The 16,919-nt window shown below is 50.2% G+C and overlaps 1 protein-coding gene across 1 annotated transcript; it reads right to left on the reverse strand.

Moving 5' to 3' along the window:
- Positions 1 to 1,590: 1,590 nt before the first annotated feature.
- Positions 1,591 to 14,097, reverse strand: LOC144769027 (DBIRD complex subunit ZNF326-like). The gene is made up of 5 exons (XM_078653025.1): positions 14,032 to 14,097; positions 7,703 to 7,892; positions 6,355 to 6,528; positions 3,432 to 3,593; positions 1,591 to 1,994 (listed from the first exon to the last, which is right to left on the reverse strand). Exons 2-3 carry the CDS (start codon positions 7,878 to 7,880, stop codon positions 6,455 to 6,457), a joined length of 252 nt encoding a protein of 83 aa, XP_078509151.1. The 5' UTR covers positions 7,881 to 7,892; positions 14,032 to 14,097; the 3' UTR covers positions 1,591 to 1,994; positions 3,432 to 3,593; positions 6,355 to 6,454.
- Positions 14,098 to 16,919: the final 2,822 nt, after the last annotated feature.

A 16,919-nucleotide genomic window follows, 5' to 3' on the forward strand; every position in this document is an offset into this window, starting at 1 on the left:
ACCACTTTACACTGACTTGTTCACTTTCCTCCCATTTCTATCACCTTCCCTCAGTCTCCTCCTTCATGTATTCCTCTTTGTCAATCTCCGTCTCCCATTCTTCATCTTCGATGCATCTTTTATTTTCTTACATGCTTTGGTGTACTTTCTCCTTTCTTCCCCTTCCTCCATATTTTCTACAACTTCATCACCTGTATTCTCATATCTTCTTTATTACTGCCTTCCTTATTTGATTTCCTCTTCTTCATTCCACCTTCCTTGTTCTCGCTCCGGTTTTCTCTTTCTTACCTCATTCCTCGTTCTTTCCAACATTGCCCCATCCTCTTCAGTCTCTTTCTCTGTGCTTCTGCTTTTCTCCGTCTCTACTTCTGCTCATTATTTCTTGTGTCCCCAATGTGCAGCTTCCCAGCTTTATTCCTTCCATTCTCTTCTTTCTATCCTGTTGATCTTTCCCCTCTACTCCTTCCACCCTGCATGCCTGCCTCAACTGCTTCCTTCGTTTTCGCGCTTTATTTCCGTAGTCTGTATTCTGTCAATCCACTTCTGTTCTCCTCCCTCATAACCCCCTCCTCCGTTTATCCCTCTCTTCGCCCCTCCTCCTTCTTCCTTATCATAATTTTCTTCCTCCTCTCCTTTCCTTCCTCGTCTTTCCCGCTCTTTCTTGCTTCCTTTGTTCCTCCATCCCTGTCTGTGTCCAGCCCCCTCTCCCTGGTACCTCAGACCTTTCCAGCTGCCTCCCGACCACCCTGACAGTCGGGAGCTGGTGCCTGTGGGTACAGAGTCTGGCGTGGCGTGATTTATGCCATTGGTATAACAGCAGACACACTGCAGTCCATCACTGCAGTCCCCCCGCGATTAAAATTCAGCTCCGGCCCCGACTGCAGCACTCCACAAAAGGAATATTCTACATAATTTCCGAAAATGCTTGTTTATCTGGTTTAAAAAGTGACCTTGTGTGATGTAACTAGTGTTCATTTAAAGCGCTGCAATACCTTCCGATAGGGTTCGCGCTAAATAAAAGTGCAGAAAAAACACAAGACAAATCGAACACTTTAAAGCAAGAAAGGAACACCTCGGTGGGTGAATCACCCAGCTGGTGTCACAAGGCCCCCATAGGCAGAGCGGATATTTCTTGCCATCCCCACCTCTGCTCATTATCCAGAGGCTACCAGGCCTTACAGTAACACCTCGTCACCCAGAATACCCTCGGCCCCCTCTCCAATCTCACACCTCAGCAAAGAGCCTTTGATCAGCATTAAACAGGCGAGTGCTCCCCCCTGGGGCGCTACGTCCGGGCATAAAACACATTATACACCACCTTGAGTGTACCCGTTCTTTGAGGTAGACAGTACCATATAGGAGAGGTGCAAAATAAGTGTATAATCTTGTTGTAAGCCTTTATTACTGCAGGACATAATCAGGGTTTCTTTGCTACAACAGCTTGAATTATATACAACACTACATTGGGCGCTAAAAACTGGAAAAAAAAATCACATTGGAATGTTTAGAACCCAAACTGCTCAAAATTACTCAAAACGTAACCATGAACAAATCAATTTACACTGGAAGAATACTGACGCATTTGCTGTGCTTAATACAAGCTTTAGTTTAATAAAAAAACAAAACTTAAAACCGGTTTGCCCATAGGCAATTAAAACAGAAGTGGAATGCATGCAGGGTGAACGAACTGCTCAACTTTGCGGAAAATTGTTCTTAAAGTCCACCAATGCAGTGTGCTAAAGTGTTTGGTCTTTCAGGGCAGTTTCTCAACTACTTTTCATCAGTGGTTGTTAAGTCCCCAGAGTAATCATTTGGGTCAGCAGCATCATCCGCATCTGCACTTTCTGCCTCCACATTATCTGCTCCTCATTTTCATCGTTTTCACCATCAATGTCCTCCTTTTCGTTTTGGTCATTGTCTTCATCATTCGCATCAGTTGTTTCCTCAACTACCGATTCTCCCGTTTGTTCAACGATTTCAAAGGGATTCTCACCCTAAAAGTAAACACAAGTTTTAAACCATCTTTAGCAAAATTCTCAAGAACAAATGCACACTAACTATTACAAAAGTAACAGCAAAAGTCTTGTGTACAGTGCAAGTAAAGAACTCAGATTTCAGATCACAAAAAAGCAGAAAGAATATATTATTAGAAAAGGCATCTTACAACGGGGAGAACATATGCAGGACTTCTAAATTTTAGAGTATGTCCAGACAGACCATAGGATGGAAAAATCCATGCCAGGTCTATGAACGCCCATGAGCTCCGAGGAGTCCTTGTACAGAGGGGGCGATGACTGGAATATTGAGGGTGGGCATCACATTTCCAAGAAATTCATTTCCTGCGAAACTACAATTTTTTGGGTGAAACTCAGGACGGAAGAAGTGTTATTTGCAAAGCTGAGGAAGGAGTACACAGATCTGAACATTCAATATGCAGTGTGAGCCCTGGTGGCAGGAAGGGTGCAAGTGCATCCACAGCATTACAGGCTGCAAGCTAATTGTTGATGGTAACTAACTTATCCGTTTGCAGCATGTGTACCTGTTTGATTTAATTAATGATTTTATTTAATGTGTATAGCGCTTGAATCACCCCCAGGGGGGTATCTCAGCGCTTGGAAGCACAGCATAGGTCATGGGTACTCACAAACGTTCTCTCAGGGGCCAAATTTACACTGTGGTTTGTGTCTGAGGGCCGCACCAGTGGGGTCAGTGGGGTGTAGTGTAGTTCCTATATTCCCAATAGGCTCTGCGCATTGGAATAATATCTTCAATAGTATAGACGTAGGACAGAGGGTAACTAGGTCTTCTACTGACTATATTAGACTTAATTTTTGTGTGCCAGCTAGCTCAGAGTTCACTAGAAACTTTCTCGAATAGGCGAGGAGGATTTTAACCTCCCTGGATAGACAAGAAGGGATTTAGTTTCTGACAACCATAGAACATGACAACTTTGCTCTCCCTGATCAAGAGTACATCTCTAGAGTCGTGTGAAAACAAAAGACAGCTATTTTACTCAGTCAATACGTGCATTCTTAGTTTCACCAGATTGTAGAGAAAAGAAGAGACGGGCGTTTTCAATAAAAGGTGTTATTTATTGATCAGTCTCTTTTCTCATACAAGAGAAATGAATCGCTACAATTGCAATACTTAGGGTTAAGTAGAATGCATATAGTAAAAGCAGGATTATAAAATAATACTGTAAAAGCATTGATATGGTTTCTTAGCCATATGATACTTTAAAATGGATAAAAGATATACATACATATATACATTGACTAATCGTCAATGGTGCTTCTAACTACGCCTACCCCGGTGTACCTGACCTAAGCCTAATACGTGGGAGGGAGTAAGTAAGTAGCAGTTTAAGTTAAGTTTGTTTTGCCAAGAATCTGACTCAAGAATTCTCTGTAAGGTTTTAGTCAGTTCAGTACCTGGGATTTAGAATGCTGGAGGGCTGGTATCTCTCTCTCAGGACTCGGTATCCCAGTCACCCGCGAGGGCAAGCTGGAAACGCACCAGGACTTGACTGTTGGGTTGTTTAGGATACTTGTAGCAATGAGTACGCTCTCCCTTTTTATTTGTTCCTTGTAAGCCTGGAAATTTTTTTAGATAAATAAACGTTAATTTATACACATACTGCTAGTTCAACTACAATAACTTGGTTGGAACCTAGAAGAGAAGGCCTTCAATGTGGACAGAAACCCTTTAGAAACTACTCTGCCACCAGGGTGTGCCAGATAAGCGTTTAAAAAACACCAGGGACTCTTATTAGGGAATGACCCGCAATCTCGCTCCCTCCACAAGCAAGCAATCAAACCCCACCAAGCAGGCCGTGACCTGAAACCCTCAAGGGAAAAGAGCACAGCCAAGAGACAATGCGAGCAGGACTCCAAGGCAGACTGCAAGGCAACGTGTTACACCGAGTCTGATTGAATGGTTTGAAAAACCTCTGGTAGATTTTCTGAAGACAAATAAAAAAACATTGTCATTTACAATGCAAATAGATCAAAGTCTCTCAAATGCGAGACCTTTGACGCACTCGTGCTTTAGCTGTAAACATCGTAAGATAAAGACAAGGAGGTGCAATTGCTTCAAAAGCAAAGCTATAGAAAATAAGCATTTGCAATGCAATAGGTCTCGCAGCATTTAAGTTTGAGTTACTGGCATTGTAAATGACAATGCTTTGCATAAATTCTTTTTTGGTGTCCGTGTGTGCATGGCAGTGGTGGTGTGTGTGTGCATGGCAGTGGTGGTGCAGAGATGCAAATCAAAGTATCATGAAACAGCAGCCTCTGAATTTAATGGAATGTCGGCAGATAACAGAACCTAGCCAGAGATGAACTGCCAGCAGTGTTTGGTCCACCAGCCATGTTTAGAGGCAATGTATTCAGGTTTACTCAAGAGAAGTGCCTTGTAGCTCACACAACACACTTCGAGGTGGATTATGAAATGGAGAGGGAACTCATGTAATTATTTCAAAGAAGGGCAAACAAGCTCACATTGTCTGTTGTTGGCGATTAGAAAAGCGACCGCGTAAGAGAAACTTTGACAGGTGTTAATGAGAACTGTGGGAGAGTAGTGTGGGGCCTCATTGGGCAAATGATAAGACAAGTACCTGGAACGTGAACCACAAATGTTTAAGATGAAGGGCAAGCTTTATAATGTGCTTTAATGTAAGCTGGGACTCAGAAGTCTGTGCTCTTTTCTGGACATGCCCTTTGAAGGACACAGATTGGTCAATGAGAGAGCCGAAGGATTTGGAAAAAAATGAAACAGGGAGAAGAGGCCATCCAATTTCAAAGACATGCCCTTCACATTGACAAAGCCTTTATTTTGAGATACCCATAATTAATATTATAACCACCACACTGCCCAATTATTTCAACTATCAAACCAATGCCAAGGTGTTGGCGATGTGAAGGTCTGTAATTGTTAATGACGTGATGGATTGCACTGACATTCATATAGAGCCACTCTCACACAGACAGAGCGCCCCACACACACACACACAGACACAGACAGAGCGCCCCACACACACACACACAGACAGAGCGCCCCACACAGACAGAGCGCCCCACACAGACAGAGCGCCCCACACAGACAGAGCGCCCCACACAGACAGAGCGCCCCACACAGACAGAGCCACACACACACAGACAGAGCCGCACACACACAGACAGAGCCGCACACACACAGACAGAGCCGCACACACACAGACAGAGCCGCACACACACAGACAGAGCCGCACACACACACAGACACAGCCACACAGACACAGCCACACAGACACAGCCACACACACACAGCCACACACACACAGACACAGCCACACACACACAGACACAGCCACACACACACAGACACAGCCACACACACACACACACACAGACACAGCCACACACACACACACACACACACACAGCCACAGACACACACACAGACACAGCCACACACACAGACACAGCCACACACACAGACACAGCCACACACACACACACACAGACACAGCCACACACACAGCCACAGACACAGCCACACACACACAGACACAGCCACACACACACACACACAGCCACAGCCACAGACACAGCCACAGCCACAGGCACAGCCACAGCCACAGGCACAGCCACACACACAGACACAGCCACACACACAGACACAGCCACACACACAGACACAGCCACACACACAGACACAGCCACACACACAGACACAGCCACACACAGACACAGCCACACACACAGACACAGCCACACACACAGACACACACACACAGACACAGCCACACATACAGACACATCTTCTCACCTGCACAATGGAAAGGACAAAAATGCACACAGGCTTCGATCAAACACCTTCCAGATTAACTGCCCAGAATGCAGCAGCACGCACAGCTTCAGACCCAGCACTTACCCACCAAATACACTTCCGCCACAGAAGCAGCACTGGCTGCTGAGACTAGCCAGCCACCAGGGTAAAACCAGACAGAGCAGATGTTCTGAAGTGGCCGCTACCCACAAGACAAGGAGGCCACCAATTTCCAGGACATGGCTCACCAAGACTAACTATTAGTCAGTCAAAGCTCTAGCCTGTAGAAGGGGCAATCCAAAAACCACTTGTAACCCAACCGTGTCCCCGTCCTCCCTCGCCCCAAAAGAATGTACAGTTAAATGAGATTGATAGGACACTTTGTTAGGCTGAAACAGGGCACATTAACTGTAATATCCAGACGCGGGTAGAAATCTAAGCTCGGAATCAGAAAGGGGGGCCCTGAACACTGCAGGGGGGCTGGGGAGTTCAGCAGTCAATTATACTCTGCCTTGAAAATAGTACTGTGCCAAAATGGCCTCTTACACAGAGTGACTAGTACATGTCGCAACTCAGCGCCCATCACAGAGCCATTGGCTTCTTTGTCGAAGACCTTCAGCCCCTCCACAAAGTCATCGTAGGTACCCTAGTCCTTGTTCTTCGCAATTGTCTGCAGCATGGGCAAGAACTCGTCAAAGCCAATCATCTTGGTGTTAAGCTCTGGGAAGGAGAGAAGAGTTCAGAGGAGCAGTCACCGGCTGCAGCAGCGTGCCAGGCTGGCGAGTACACATTAACAGTGACAAACTTTAAACAATGTGATCGTCCAAGTTCCCCAAAACCCCCCTACCACCTCCAGTCAGGTTTTTGTCCCATCCCAGACTGCCAATGAATATTACTGATATGGTCCATCTATCAACTGTGAACGAGGCAGAGATCTCCAATTCAATGTGTGGCACAGGGTAAGAGCTGAGGGCAGAGGGGTAAGAGCTGAGGGCACAGGGGTAAGAGCTGAGGGCACAGGGGTAAGAGCTGAGGGCACAGGGGTAAGAGCTGAGGGCACAGGGGTAAGAGCTGAGGGCACAGGTGTAAGAGCTGAGGGCACAGGTAAGAGCTGAGGGCACAGGTAAGAGCTGAGGGCACAGGTAAGAGCTGATCTGCCACGATTGTCACATTTTATGTAATATCCTAAATCAGATACAAGCAACACGTTGCGTCCAAGTGAAAGGGGCCCATTAGACTCTAATGGAAGCCTAAGGTTTAGTAATAATAGCCAACTAGGATATAGTGAGCACTTCTGACTTGCCCCCTAGGTTCAATGCACCACAGACATAATAAGCCCCTGGGTCTCATCGTAACAGACTTTGCACTCTGAAATACACCTTAAAATGTAGCTCCTTCAGATTCACCCAAGTTAATTTTCAACTGGGGGGTGCTCTGGTCCACGGATGAGTGGCGTGTGCTCAGATCCAGGGGTGAGTGGCGGGTGCTCTGGCCAGGGGTGCGTGGCGGGTGCTCTGGCCAGGGGTGCGTGGCGGGTGCTCTGGTTCAGGGGTGCGTGGCGGGTGCTCAGATCTAGGGGTGAGTGGGGGTACTCTGGTCCAGGGGTGAGAGGCGGGTGCTCAAGTCCAGGGCTGAGTGGCGGGTGCTCAGGTCCAGGGCTGAGTGGCGGGTGCTCAGGTCCAGGGCTGAGTGGCGGGTGCTCAGGTCCAGGGCTGAGTGGCGGGTGCTCAGGTCCAGGGCTGAGTGGCGGGTGCTAAGGTCCAGGGGTGAGTAGCGGGTGCTCAGGTCCAGGGGTGAGTAGCGGGTGCTCAGATCTAGGGGTGAGTAGGGGTACTCTGGTCCAGGGGTGAGAGGCGAAACCTAAAAAACAGAAGCTGTCTATCTAGAAACATACCTTTTTTGACCGCATTGCCATTTGATCCAGGTTTTCTCAATTTAGGTTTTTTGTCGACAAACGCCCCTCCAATGGGTTTATTAAGCGATTGCATCATCTTTCTTTTCATCCACCTTCCAGCAGGCCGACCAAATACCAGATTTGTCTGGTAGTCGACAACAATTCCAGGTCTCTGCATACCGCCATAATCCTGCAAATTGATAACATAAAATTAGCAGAGAGTATGCAGATAAGGCAAGTTACATGGTGTGCAAAAATGTGTTAACAGTTTTATAATAATGGCAGGCATAATCCAAGAACCAATGTTGGGTGGTCAAGGAATTCGTCGGCTAAGCAGCAATTGTTGCCATTCTGGTAGGTGTAGATACTTCTTGGCTACAATTCTGAAAACTGCAGTAAGGACACTGCTGTACAGGTTTTCATTTGCATTAGTGAGCTTGAGAAATAAAGAAGATAAAATGCTTATAAACATGTGTGTGGTTGGGTCTGGTTGCGCGTGTGGTTTGGTTGTGTGTGGTGTGGTTGTGTCTGAGAGAACCGGGAGTTAGAGAAGGAGGCGGGGTGAAAGAGAAAAGCAGATAAGCACAGTAAAAGAGAACAGGGAGTTAAAGAAGGAGGTGTGGTGGAAGAGAGCAGCAGATCAGCATGTGAGATGACAAGAGAACAGGGAGTTAGAGAAGGAGGCGGGTGGAAGAGAGCAGCAGTTCAGCATGTGAGATGACAAGAGAACAGGGAGTTAGAGAAGGAGGCAGGGTGGAAGAGAGCAGCAGTTCAGCATGTGAGATGACAAGAGAACAGGGAGTTAGAGAAGGAGGCAGGGTGGAAGAGAGCAGCAGTTCAGCATGTGAGAAGAGAAGAGAACAGGGAGTTAGAGAAGGAGGCAGGGTGGAAGAGAGCAGCAGTTCAGCATGTGAGATGACAAGAGAACAGGGAGTTAGAGAAGGAGGCAGGGTGGAAGAGAGCAGCAGTTCAGCATGTGAGATGACAAGAGAACAGGGAGTTAGAGAAGGAGGCAGGGTGGAAGAGAGCAGCAGTTCAGCATGTGAGATGACAAGAGAACAGGGAGTTAGAGAAGGAGGCAGGGTGGAAGAGGGCAGCAGATCAGCACGTGAGAAGAGAAGAGAACAGGGCGATAGAGAGAGGGAGGGCGAGAGAGAGAGAGAGAGGGAGGGCGAAAGAGAGAGAGGGAGGGCGAGAGAGAGGGAGGGCGAAAGAGAGAGAGGGAGGGCGAGAGAGAGAGAGGGAGGGCGAGAGAGAGAGAGAGAGGGAGGGCGATAGAGAGAGAGAGGGAGGGCGAAAGAGAGAGAGGGAGGGCGAGAGAGAGAGGGAGGGCGAGAGAGAGAGAGGGAGGGCGATAGAGAGAGAGAGAGGGAGGGCGAAAGAGAGAGAGGGAGGGCGAGAGAGAGGGAGGGCGAGAGAGAGAAGGGAGGGCGAGAGAGAGATGGGAGGGCGAGAGAGAGATGGGAGGGCGAGAGAGAGATGGGAGGGCGAGAGAGAGAGGGCGATAGAGAGAGAGGGCGATAGAGAGAGAGGGCGATAGAGAGAGAGGGAGATAGAGAGAGAGAGGGCGATAGAGAGAGAGCGATAGAGAGAGAGCGATAGAGAGAGAGAGGGCGATAGAGAGAGAGAGAGGGCGATAGAGAGAGAGAGGGCGATAGAGAGAGAGAGGGCGATAGAGAGGGCGATAGAGAGAGAGAGGGCGATAGAGAGAGAGGGCGATAGAGAGAGAGAGAGAGGGCGAGAGAGGGCGTTAGAGAGAGAGAGAGAGAGGGCGATAGAGAGAGAGAGGGCGATAGAGAGAGAGAGAGGGCGATAGAGAGAGAGAGAGAGAGAGGGCGATAGAGAGAGGGCGATGGAGAGAGAGGGCGATGGAGAGAGAGAGAGAGAGAGGGCGATAGAGAGAGAGAGGGCGATAGAGAGAGAGAGAGAGAGGGCGATAGAGAGAGAGAGAGAGAGAGGGCGATAGAGAGAGAGGGAGGGCGATAGAGAGAGAGGGAGGGCGAGGGAGGGCGATAGAGAGGGAGAGGGAGGGCGATAGAGAGGGCGGGCGATAGAGAGAGAGAGGGAGGGCGATAGAGAGAGAGGGAGGGCGATAGAGAGAGAGAGAGGGAGGGCGATAGAGAGAGAGAGGGAGGGCGATAGAGAGAGAGAGGGAGGGCGATAGAGAGAGAGAGGGAGGGCGATAGAGAGAGAGAGGGAGGGCGATAGAGAGAGAGAGGGAGGGCGATAGAGAGAGAGGGAGGGCGATAGAGAGAGAGAGGGAGGGCGATAGAGAGAGAGAGGGAGGGCGATAGAGAGAGAGAGAGGGAGGGCGATAGAGAGAGAGAGGGAGGGCGATAGAGAGAGAGGGAGGGCGATAGAGAGAGGGAGGGAGGGCGATAGAGAGAGAGAGGGAGGGCGATAGAGAGAGGGAGGGCGATAGAGAGAGAGGGCGATAGAGAGAGAGAGGGAGGGCGATAGAGAGAGGGAGGGCGATAGAGAGAGAGGGAGGGCGATAGAGAGGGAGAGGGAGGGCGATAGAGAGGGAGAGGGAGGGCGATAGAAAGGGAGAGGGAGGGCGATAGAGAGGGAGGGCGGGCGATAGAGAGAGAGAGAGAGAGATAGAGAGAGGGAGGGCGATTGAGAGAGGGAGGGCGAGAGAGAGAGGGAGGGAGGGCGAGAGAGGGAGGGCGATAGAGAGAGAGGGAGGGCGATAGAGGGAGGGCGATAGAGAGAGAGAGGGCGATAGAGAGAGAGGGAGGGCGATAGAGAGAGGGAGGGCGATAGAGAGAGGGAGGGCGATAGAGAGAGGGAGGGCGATAGAGAGAGAGAGGGCGATAGAGAGAGAGGGAGGGCGATAGAGAGAGAGAGGGCGATAGAGAGAGAGGGAGGGCGATAGAGAGAGGGAGGGCGATAGAGAGAGAGAGAGGGAGGGCGATAGAGAGAGAGAGAGGGAGGGCGATAGAGAGAGGGAGGGCGATAGAGAGAGGGAGGGAGGGCGATAGAGAGAGGGAGGGCGATAGAGAGAGAGAGGGAGGGCGATAGAGAGAGAGAGGGCGATAGAGAGAGAGAGGGAGAGAGAGAGAGAGGGAGGGCGATAGAGAGAGAGAGGGAGGGCGATAGAGAGAGAGAGCGAGGGCGATAGAGAGAGAGAGGGAGGGCGATAGAGAGAGAGGGCGATAGAGAGAGAGAGAGGGCGATAGAGAGAGGGAGGGCGATAGAGAGAGAGAGGGCGATAGAGAGAGAGAGGGAGGGCGATAGAGAGAGAGAGAGAGGGAGGGCGATAGAGAGAGAGAGGGAGGGCGATAGAGAGAGAGAGGGAGGGCGATAGAGAGAGAGAGGGAGGGCGATAGAGAGAGAGAGGGAGGGCGATAGAGAGAGGGAGGGCGATAGAGAGAGAGGGCGATAGAGAGAGGGAGGGCGATAGAGAGAGAGAGGGAGGGCGATAGAGAGAGAGGGCGATAGAGAGAGAGGGAGGGCGATAGAGAGAGAGGGCGATAGAGAGAGAGGGAGGGCGAGAGAGAGAGGGAGGGCGAAAGAGAGAGGGAGGGCGATAGAGAGAGGGAGGGCGATAGAGAGAGAGGGAGGGTGATAGAGAGAGAGGGAGGGCGATAGAGAGGGCAATAGAGAGAGAGGGAGGGCGAAAGAGAGAGGGAGGGCGATAGAGAGAGAGAGGGAGGGCGATAGAGAGAGAGAGGGAGGGCGATAGAGAGAGAGAGGGAGGGCGATAGAGAGAGAGAGGGAGGGCGATAGAGAGAGAGAGGGAGGGCGATAGAGAGAGAGGGCGATAGAGAGAGAGAGAGGGAGGGCGATAGAGAGAGAGAGGGAGGGCGATAGAGAGAGAGAGGGAGGGCGATAGAGAGAGAGGGCGATAGAGAGAGGGAGGGCGATAGAGAGAGAGAGGGAGGGCGATAGAGAGAGAGGGCGATAGAGAGAGAGGGAGGGCGATAGAGAGAGAGGGCGATAGAGAGAGAGGGAGGGCGAGAGAGAGAGGGAGGGCGAAAGAGAGAGGGAGGGCGATAGAGAGAGGGAGGGCGATAGAGAGAGAGGGAGGGCGATAGAGAGGGCGATAGAGAGAGAGGGAGGGCGAAAGAGAGAGGGAGGGCGATAGAGAGAGAGAGGGAGGGCGATAGAGAGAGAGAGGGAGGGCGATAGAGAGAGAGAGGGAGGGCGATAGAGAGAGAGAGGGAGGGCGATAGAGAGAGAGAGGGAGGGCGATAGAGAGAGAGAGGGAGGGCGATAGAGAGAGAGGGCGATAGAGAGAGAGAGAGGGAGGGCGATAGAGAGAGAGAGGGAGGGCGATAGAGAGAGAGAGGGAGGGCGATAGAGAGAGGGAGGGAGGGCGATAGAGAGAGGGAGGGAGGGCGATAGAGAGAGAGGGAGGGCGATAGAGAGAGGGAGGGCGATAGAGAGAGGGAAGGCGATAGAGAGAGGGAGGGCGATAGAGAGAGAGAGAGGGAGGGCGATAGAGAGAGAGAGGGAGGGCGATAGAGAGAGAGAGGGAGGGCGATAGAGAGAGAGAGGGAGGGCGATAGAGAGAGGGAGGGCGATAGAGAGAGAGAGGGCGATAGAGAGAGAGGGAGGGCGAGAGAGAGAGGGAGGGCGAGAGAGAGAGGGAGGGCGATAGAGAGAGAGAGGGAGGGCGATAGAGAGAGAGGGAGGGCGATAGAGAGAGAGGGAGGGCGATAGAGAGAGAGAGGGAGGGCGATAGAGAGAGGGAGGGAGGGCGATAGAGAGAGGGAGGGCGATAGAGAGAGGGAGGGCGATAGAGAGAGAGAGAGGGAGGGCGATAGAGAGAGAGAGGGAGGGCGATAGAGAGAGGGAGGGCGATAGAGAGAGAGAGGGAGGGCGATAGAGAGAGGGAGGGCGATAGAGAGAGAGGGAGGGTGATAGATAGAGAGGGAGGGCGATAGATAGATGGAGGGAGGGCGATAGAGAGGAAGGGAGGGCGATAGAGAGGAAGGGAGGGCGATAGAGAGGAAGGGAGGGCGATAGAGAGGAAGGGAGGGCGATAGAGAGGAAGGGAGGGCCCTGGAGTATTCTATTTAATCACGAAAACACAGTAGTTTATTAATTTGAATGCGGATGTGCTCCAATTTGTAAGCCCGAGACTTGATTCTGTATGTTTTCTGTATTAATGCCTTTGTGTAATTGACATACAAAATAGACAAACAAAGCGGTATAACACATGAATATTCAAGAACCCCAATTCTACTCCTCTCTTGTAGCCCAACAAACAAATCATCAGAAAATGAAGCAGAGTTGAGGGGCATGCCAGGTAGAGATCCATGCCACACAAGCGTCCGGTGGGGATGTATGGCATAATTACAGCACCAGGACTCCTCAGCGACCCATCATATTCAGAACACTGGTACTCACAACAGCAAGGAGGTAGGGAGAACGGTGGGACGGTAACTACTGCACACCAGTCTGTCTTCGTTTTGAACAAGAGATCGGCTTCTTTTTAGACAAGCAACCATCCTCAACTTGTCCCAAGTACAATATCACTCCTAATTGGAGTCCAAGGAGAAATAAAGTTGGTCGTGTCTCGGTTGCAAATTCGCAACCTTGACCGCCCCCCAAACTTGGGGGCTTATTTACAAGCCCCTTGCGCCACTTTTGCGTCATTTATAACATAGGAAAAGTGACGCAAAAGTGGCGCAAGGGGCTTTTAAATCTGCCCCTTGGTATTTAAGTCACCTGCACTTCTGTTGAACGTTGTAATACCTAAGAAAGGATTCTACTCTTTTTGTTGTTTTTTTTTTTTTTAACTGTGATTAAGGCTTTAATGAAAACATGACCAACTGAAGTCTGTCATTCATTCAAAATATCATAGTTATGCAGCTGGGCACAAGAGATAGCTTCTCTTCACAGAGCCAATGCCCTAGACTTAATAAATAAGTACTTTGCAAAAGTTTATGCCTGTTGTATCACAGAGGTAAAGTCTTTTTTATGAAGAAAGGGAGGTAAATGATTCACATATGATCAGTAAGAATAACTGAAAATAGTTGTCTTTGGTCTGAACAATGGTGGATGTAATTCAGCCATGTCTTGTCAGGTGAAGGAGTGGGGGGCTGGAAGGATGCTTGTTCCTCGTCACACACAAGCTCTTCTAGATTGGGTACACTTAGGAGTCTAAAATTGATTCAGGGATCGAAGTCTGGTTTAGGAGGATTCTACTATGTGAATTAAAATCTCCCGAGCTGATGCCGCAGCCATTCCTTTGAAGGGGAGGCTGAGGTCAGTCAGGAGAGCTGCTGTCTGCGCCCGGTGCGTCGGACCATGGCTCCCCGCTCCCCACAGGCCCCTCCCGGCGCGGCGCCGCTGCACTCATCGGTGTCCAGACGCACCACCTGGGGCAGCCGGTAGGAGCTGATTGTTGGTGGGCTGGTGAGCTGGTCAGGGGCAGCGAGGCCGAATCCCAGCGCACCTCCTTGAGCGGGGGCACGGCGGCGGCGGGCTCCATGCTCCCGGGCGGGGGAGAGGTGGAGGCAGCCCCGGGCTCCCCCGTCAGCCGCAGCGGGACATGCTGCTGCTGCCACCGGTCAAAGCAGGGTCGCCTTAGCCGCGTCCGCCCGCAGCGCTGCCCCTCTGCCGCCGAGGCTGCCTCTGGTAGGAAGCGCCATCGCAGCGCCTGCCAGAGCTGACTAATCACAGCGGCGGAGGAGCTCGCGCGCGCGACATGGCAACGTACAACTGGCCCCACCCACACTTGCGTAAATGTGTGCACAAACAGGGGGTACAGTCCCTGATGGGCGGGGTAGTGAGACGTCATGAAAATTAAAATGCGCATGCGCACATTAGTGCGCATGCGCACAACGATGAGGGGACATTGCCACATGGGGGACAGTGGATTATAGAACACCGTCATTGGTAGCAGTCGCGCTATAACTGATTGACAACCCTGGAGGACTTCTCTGAGCGGCGGGGGGTCGCGCCAACAACTGTCGGAGGAGGACGAGGCAGCGCAGCCTAGTAGTAGGCAGGACGTTCGACGTCACTAACGCGGCGGCGGGACTTAGGTGTACTGCAGCCTGCACTGAGTCCTGACCACCGGCTTTTAAGTTTTAAGTGCCACGGCAATCCACTTGACTTTCTGTCACGTCAGACTCTGGGCGGCGGGCCGCGGCCGTGACACTGGAAGCCCGTTGCGGCCGCCTCACAAATGGTGCCGCCTGGGGCGGACCGCCCCCCTCGCCCCCCCCTAGCTACGCGACTGCGTGCATGCACTTTCTCTCCGAGACATCTAGTGATCTATACGTGTGGGTAAACTCCGCAGATTACTTAGTAATTTCTTGCCGCTGCGGCTTGCCATTAGTTAACTTTTTAATTTTTTTTGTTAGCCGGCTTCTTATTGGCTTTTCTGCCCACACGTAACTTCCGGTTATTCTGGAAGCAGCACTGCCTAACTACAGTCTTATTGCGTTCTCGTTTAAAACAGTGCCCATTTACATGCGCACGCTCCCTTACATAAATGAGTCTGCCAGGACACCTCCATTTTCTAATTAGCATGCTTTCACTTTCACCACGCGCACACGCTTGTTTAATTTTGTTTACTGTAAGGTGGCGATCGTCTCGCGATCATCATTCTGTCCTGACACTTACAAAGCATTGTTATGGCATGTTTATGATTCCATAGCGGAGGAGCATCATTTTGAGTTGCTCATGTATTGTAAGGCAGTGATATCAACATTATTGGCAAACTTTGGAGTAATCACGTTTAAATTACCACTCCGTGTATATGCACACACTGTTTTGTTCAACTCCATTTTTTTTACAATTAACTTTATTCATGCCCGTAGAATCACTTTGACACTTTTAATCGGTTCCTTTAAGACGTGGGAGTTCTCTGGTAACCGCTCCCATGTAACTCTTCATTAAGCTTCGCCACACGTCCAGTTCACATCCATCGAGGTAGCGAGTAAACAAAACACGACTATCTTGGTAGGCACTGAAACATTTTTTATCTTCACTTGAGCCGCATGTACAGTACTACAGCATGAGTGCATGCCCGTGTTAAACTCTTTATAACACGCACATTCAGTATATCCCTGCTCAGGTGTTTTTTTCGGTGTTGCTTCTTTCGTGCCTTCTCCTGTGGTTGGTTTGTGCCATACGGTGCCTAATTCTTTATCCACGTGTTCAGTTTCGTTGCTTTGCATCCAGTCGTGGCTTGTGGGTGCCCTACGTCTTCCCGTGCCTGTTATTTTCCTAGGATGTCCAACTCATACGCCGTTGCTTTTCTTGTAGCCGTGCGTTTGTCGTACCCCTTTTCACGTGTTTTGCTTTGTTTGTCTTGCAATCCCCTCACCCCCGCACTACTTTCCTCGTCACCCTGTCTCATTCATGTACTGCTGTTATCGCATTACATTTCTCTACTTGTACTCCTGGGCTGCTCTTATCCCAATACATTGCTTTGTCTTTCTGTCCCGTGTTTGTCCTGTCTTTATCTCAGTGAAATTTTGTTCTTGTAGTCCTATCCATTGTCTGTCCTGCTCAAAATTCACTGAATTGTTTTTCACGCATTTTTGAGACCTCTTGCTGTCCTGCCCTTATTCTCGATGTATTGCTTTACGTCGCCATTCCCAGTCATTGTCATGTATTCCTGTTTGTCCTCTTCCTGCTTCAGTGTATTGTTTTTCTGTCATCTTGTCGTGCGCCTGCCATGTTTCTCTCCCAGTGAAGCGCCGTGTTTCACTCCGAGTGAAGCTATGGTTTTATCTTCTGCACGAGGACGAAACACATAGGAGCTCCTTACCATATGCAAACAGGAGTATTTGTGGCCGAGTTTGCAGTGTTTAACTTGCTTATTGCTGGGGTCTTCTCTCTCCATGTTCTCGCTTGCATGATCACTGTAACCTAAACAGTCCTCCTAGTTCCGTCCATCTTGACCATAAAAAAAGACACTCCCGCCAAGGTCTGACGTGAGCTGTCAATCAGCGCTGCCTGAGTGAGGCTTGAACGCCTCTGAATAACGCACCTTGAAAATGAATGTGCAAAAGCCAGAGGCAGTCTCCCCTATTTCCATGTAATAATGTTTTTTCATTCGTTACAACGTTACAGACTTTAAACCAGGCTGTACAACTTTGGGGCAGGTTACCTCATCCTGCCCGGTAAATAAAAGTATTTTATGTGGCTATCCAGGATAGACAAGTAAAACAAATGATATCTAAGGGGTCCATAACGATGTCGGGCGGATTGCCTCCGCTAGGCTGGCGGTGGCCACCGCCGGCCTGGC

This window comes from Lissotriton helveticus, chromosome 7 (assembly GCF_964261635.1).
Source record: "Lissotriton helveticus chromosome 7, aLisHel1.1, whole genome shotgun sequence".
In the NCBI taxonomy this organism is placed as follows: Eukaryota; Metazoa; Chordata; class Amphibia; order Caudata; family Salamandridae; genus Lissotriton; species Lissotriton helveticus.

Bases quoted from the DNA above. Each gene is read 5' to 3' on its own strand.
- LOC144769027 (XM_078653025.1), bottom strand. From the start codon at position 7,880: ATGCAGAGACCTGGAATTGTTGTCGACTACCAGACAAATCTGGTATTT. The intron at 6,529-7,702 runs GTATGTTTCTAG...TCTCCTTCCCAG, and splicing joins TGGCAATGCGGTCAAAAAAG to AGCTTAACACCAAGATGATT.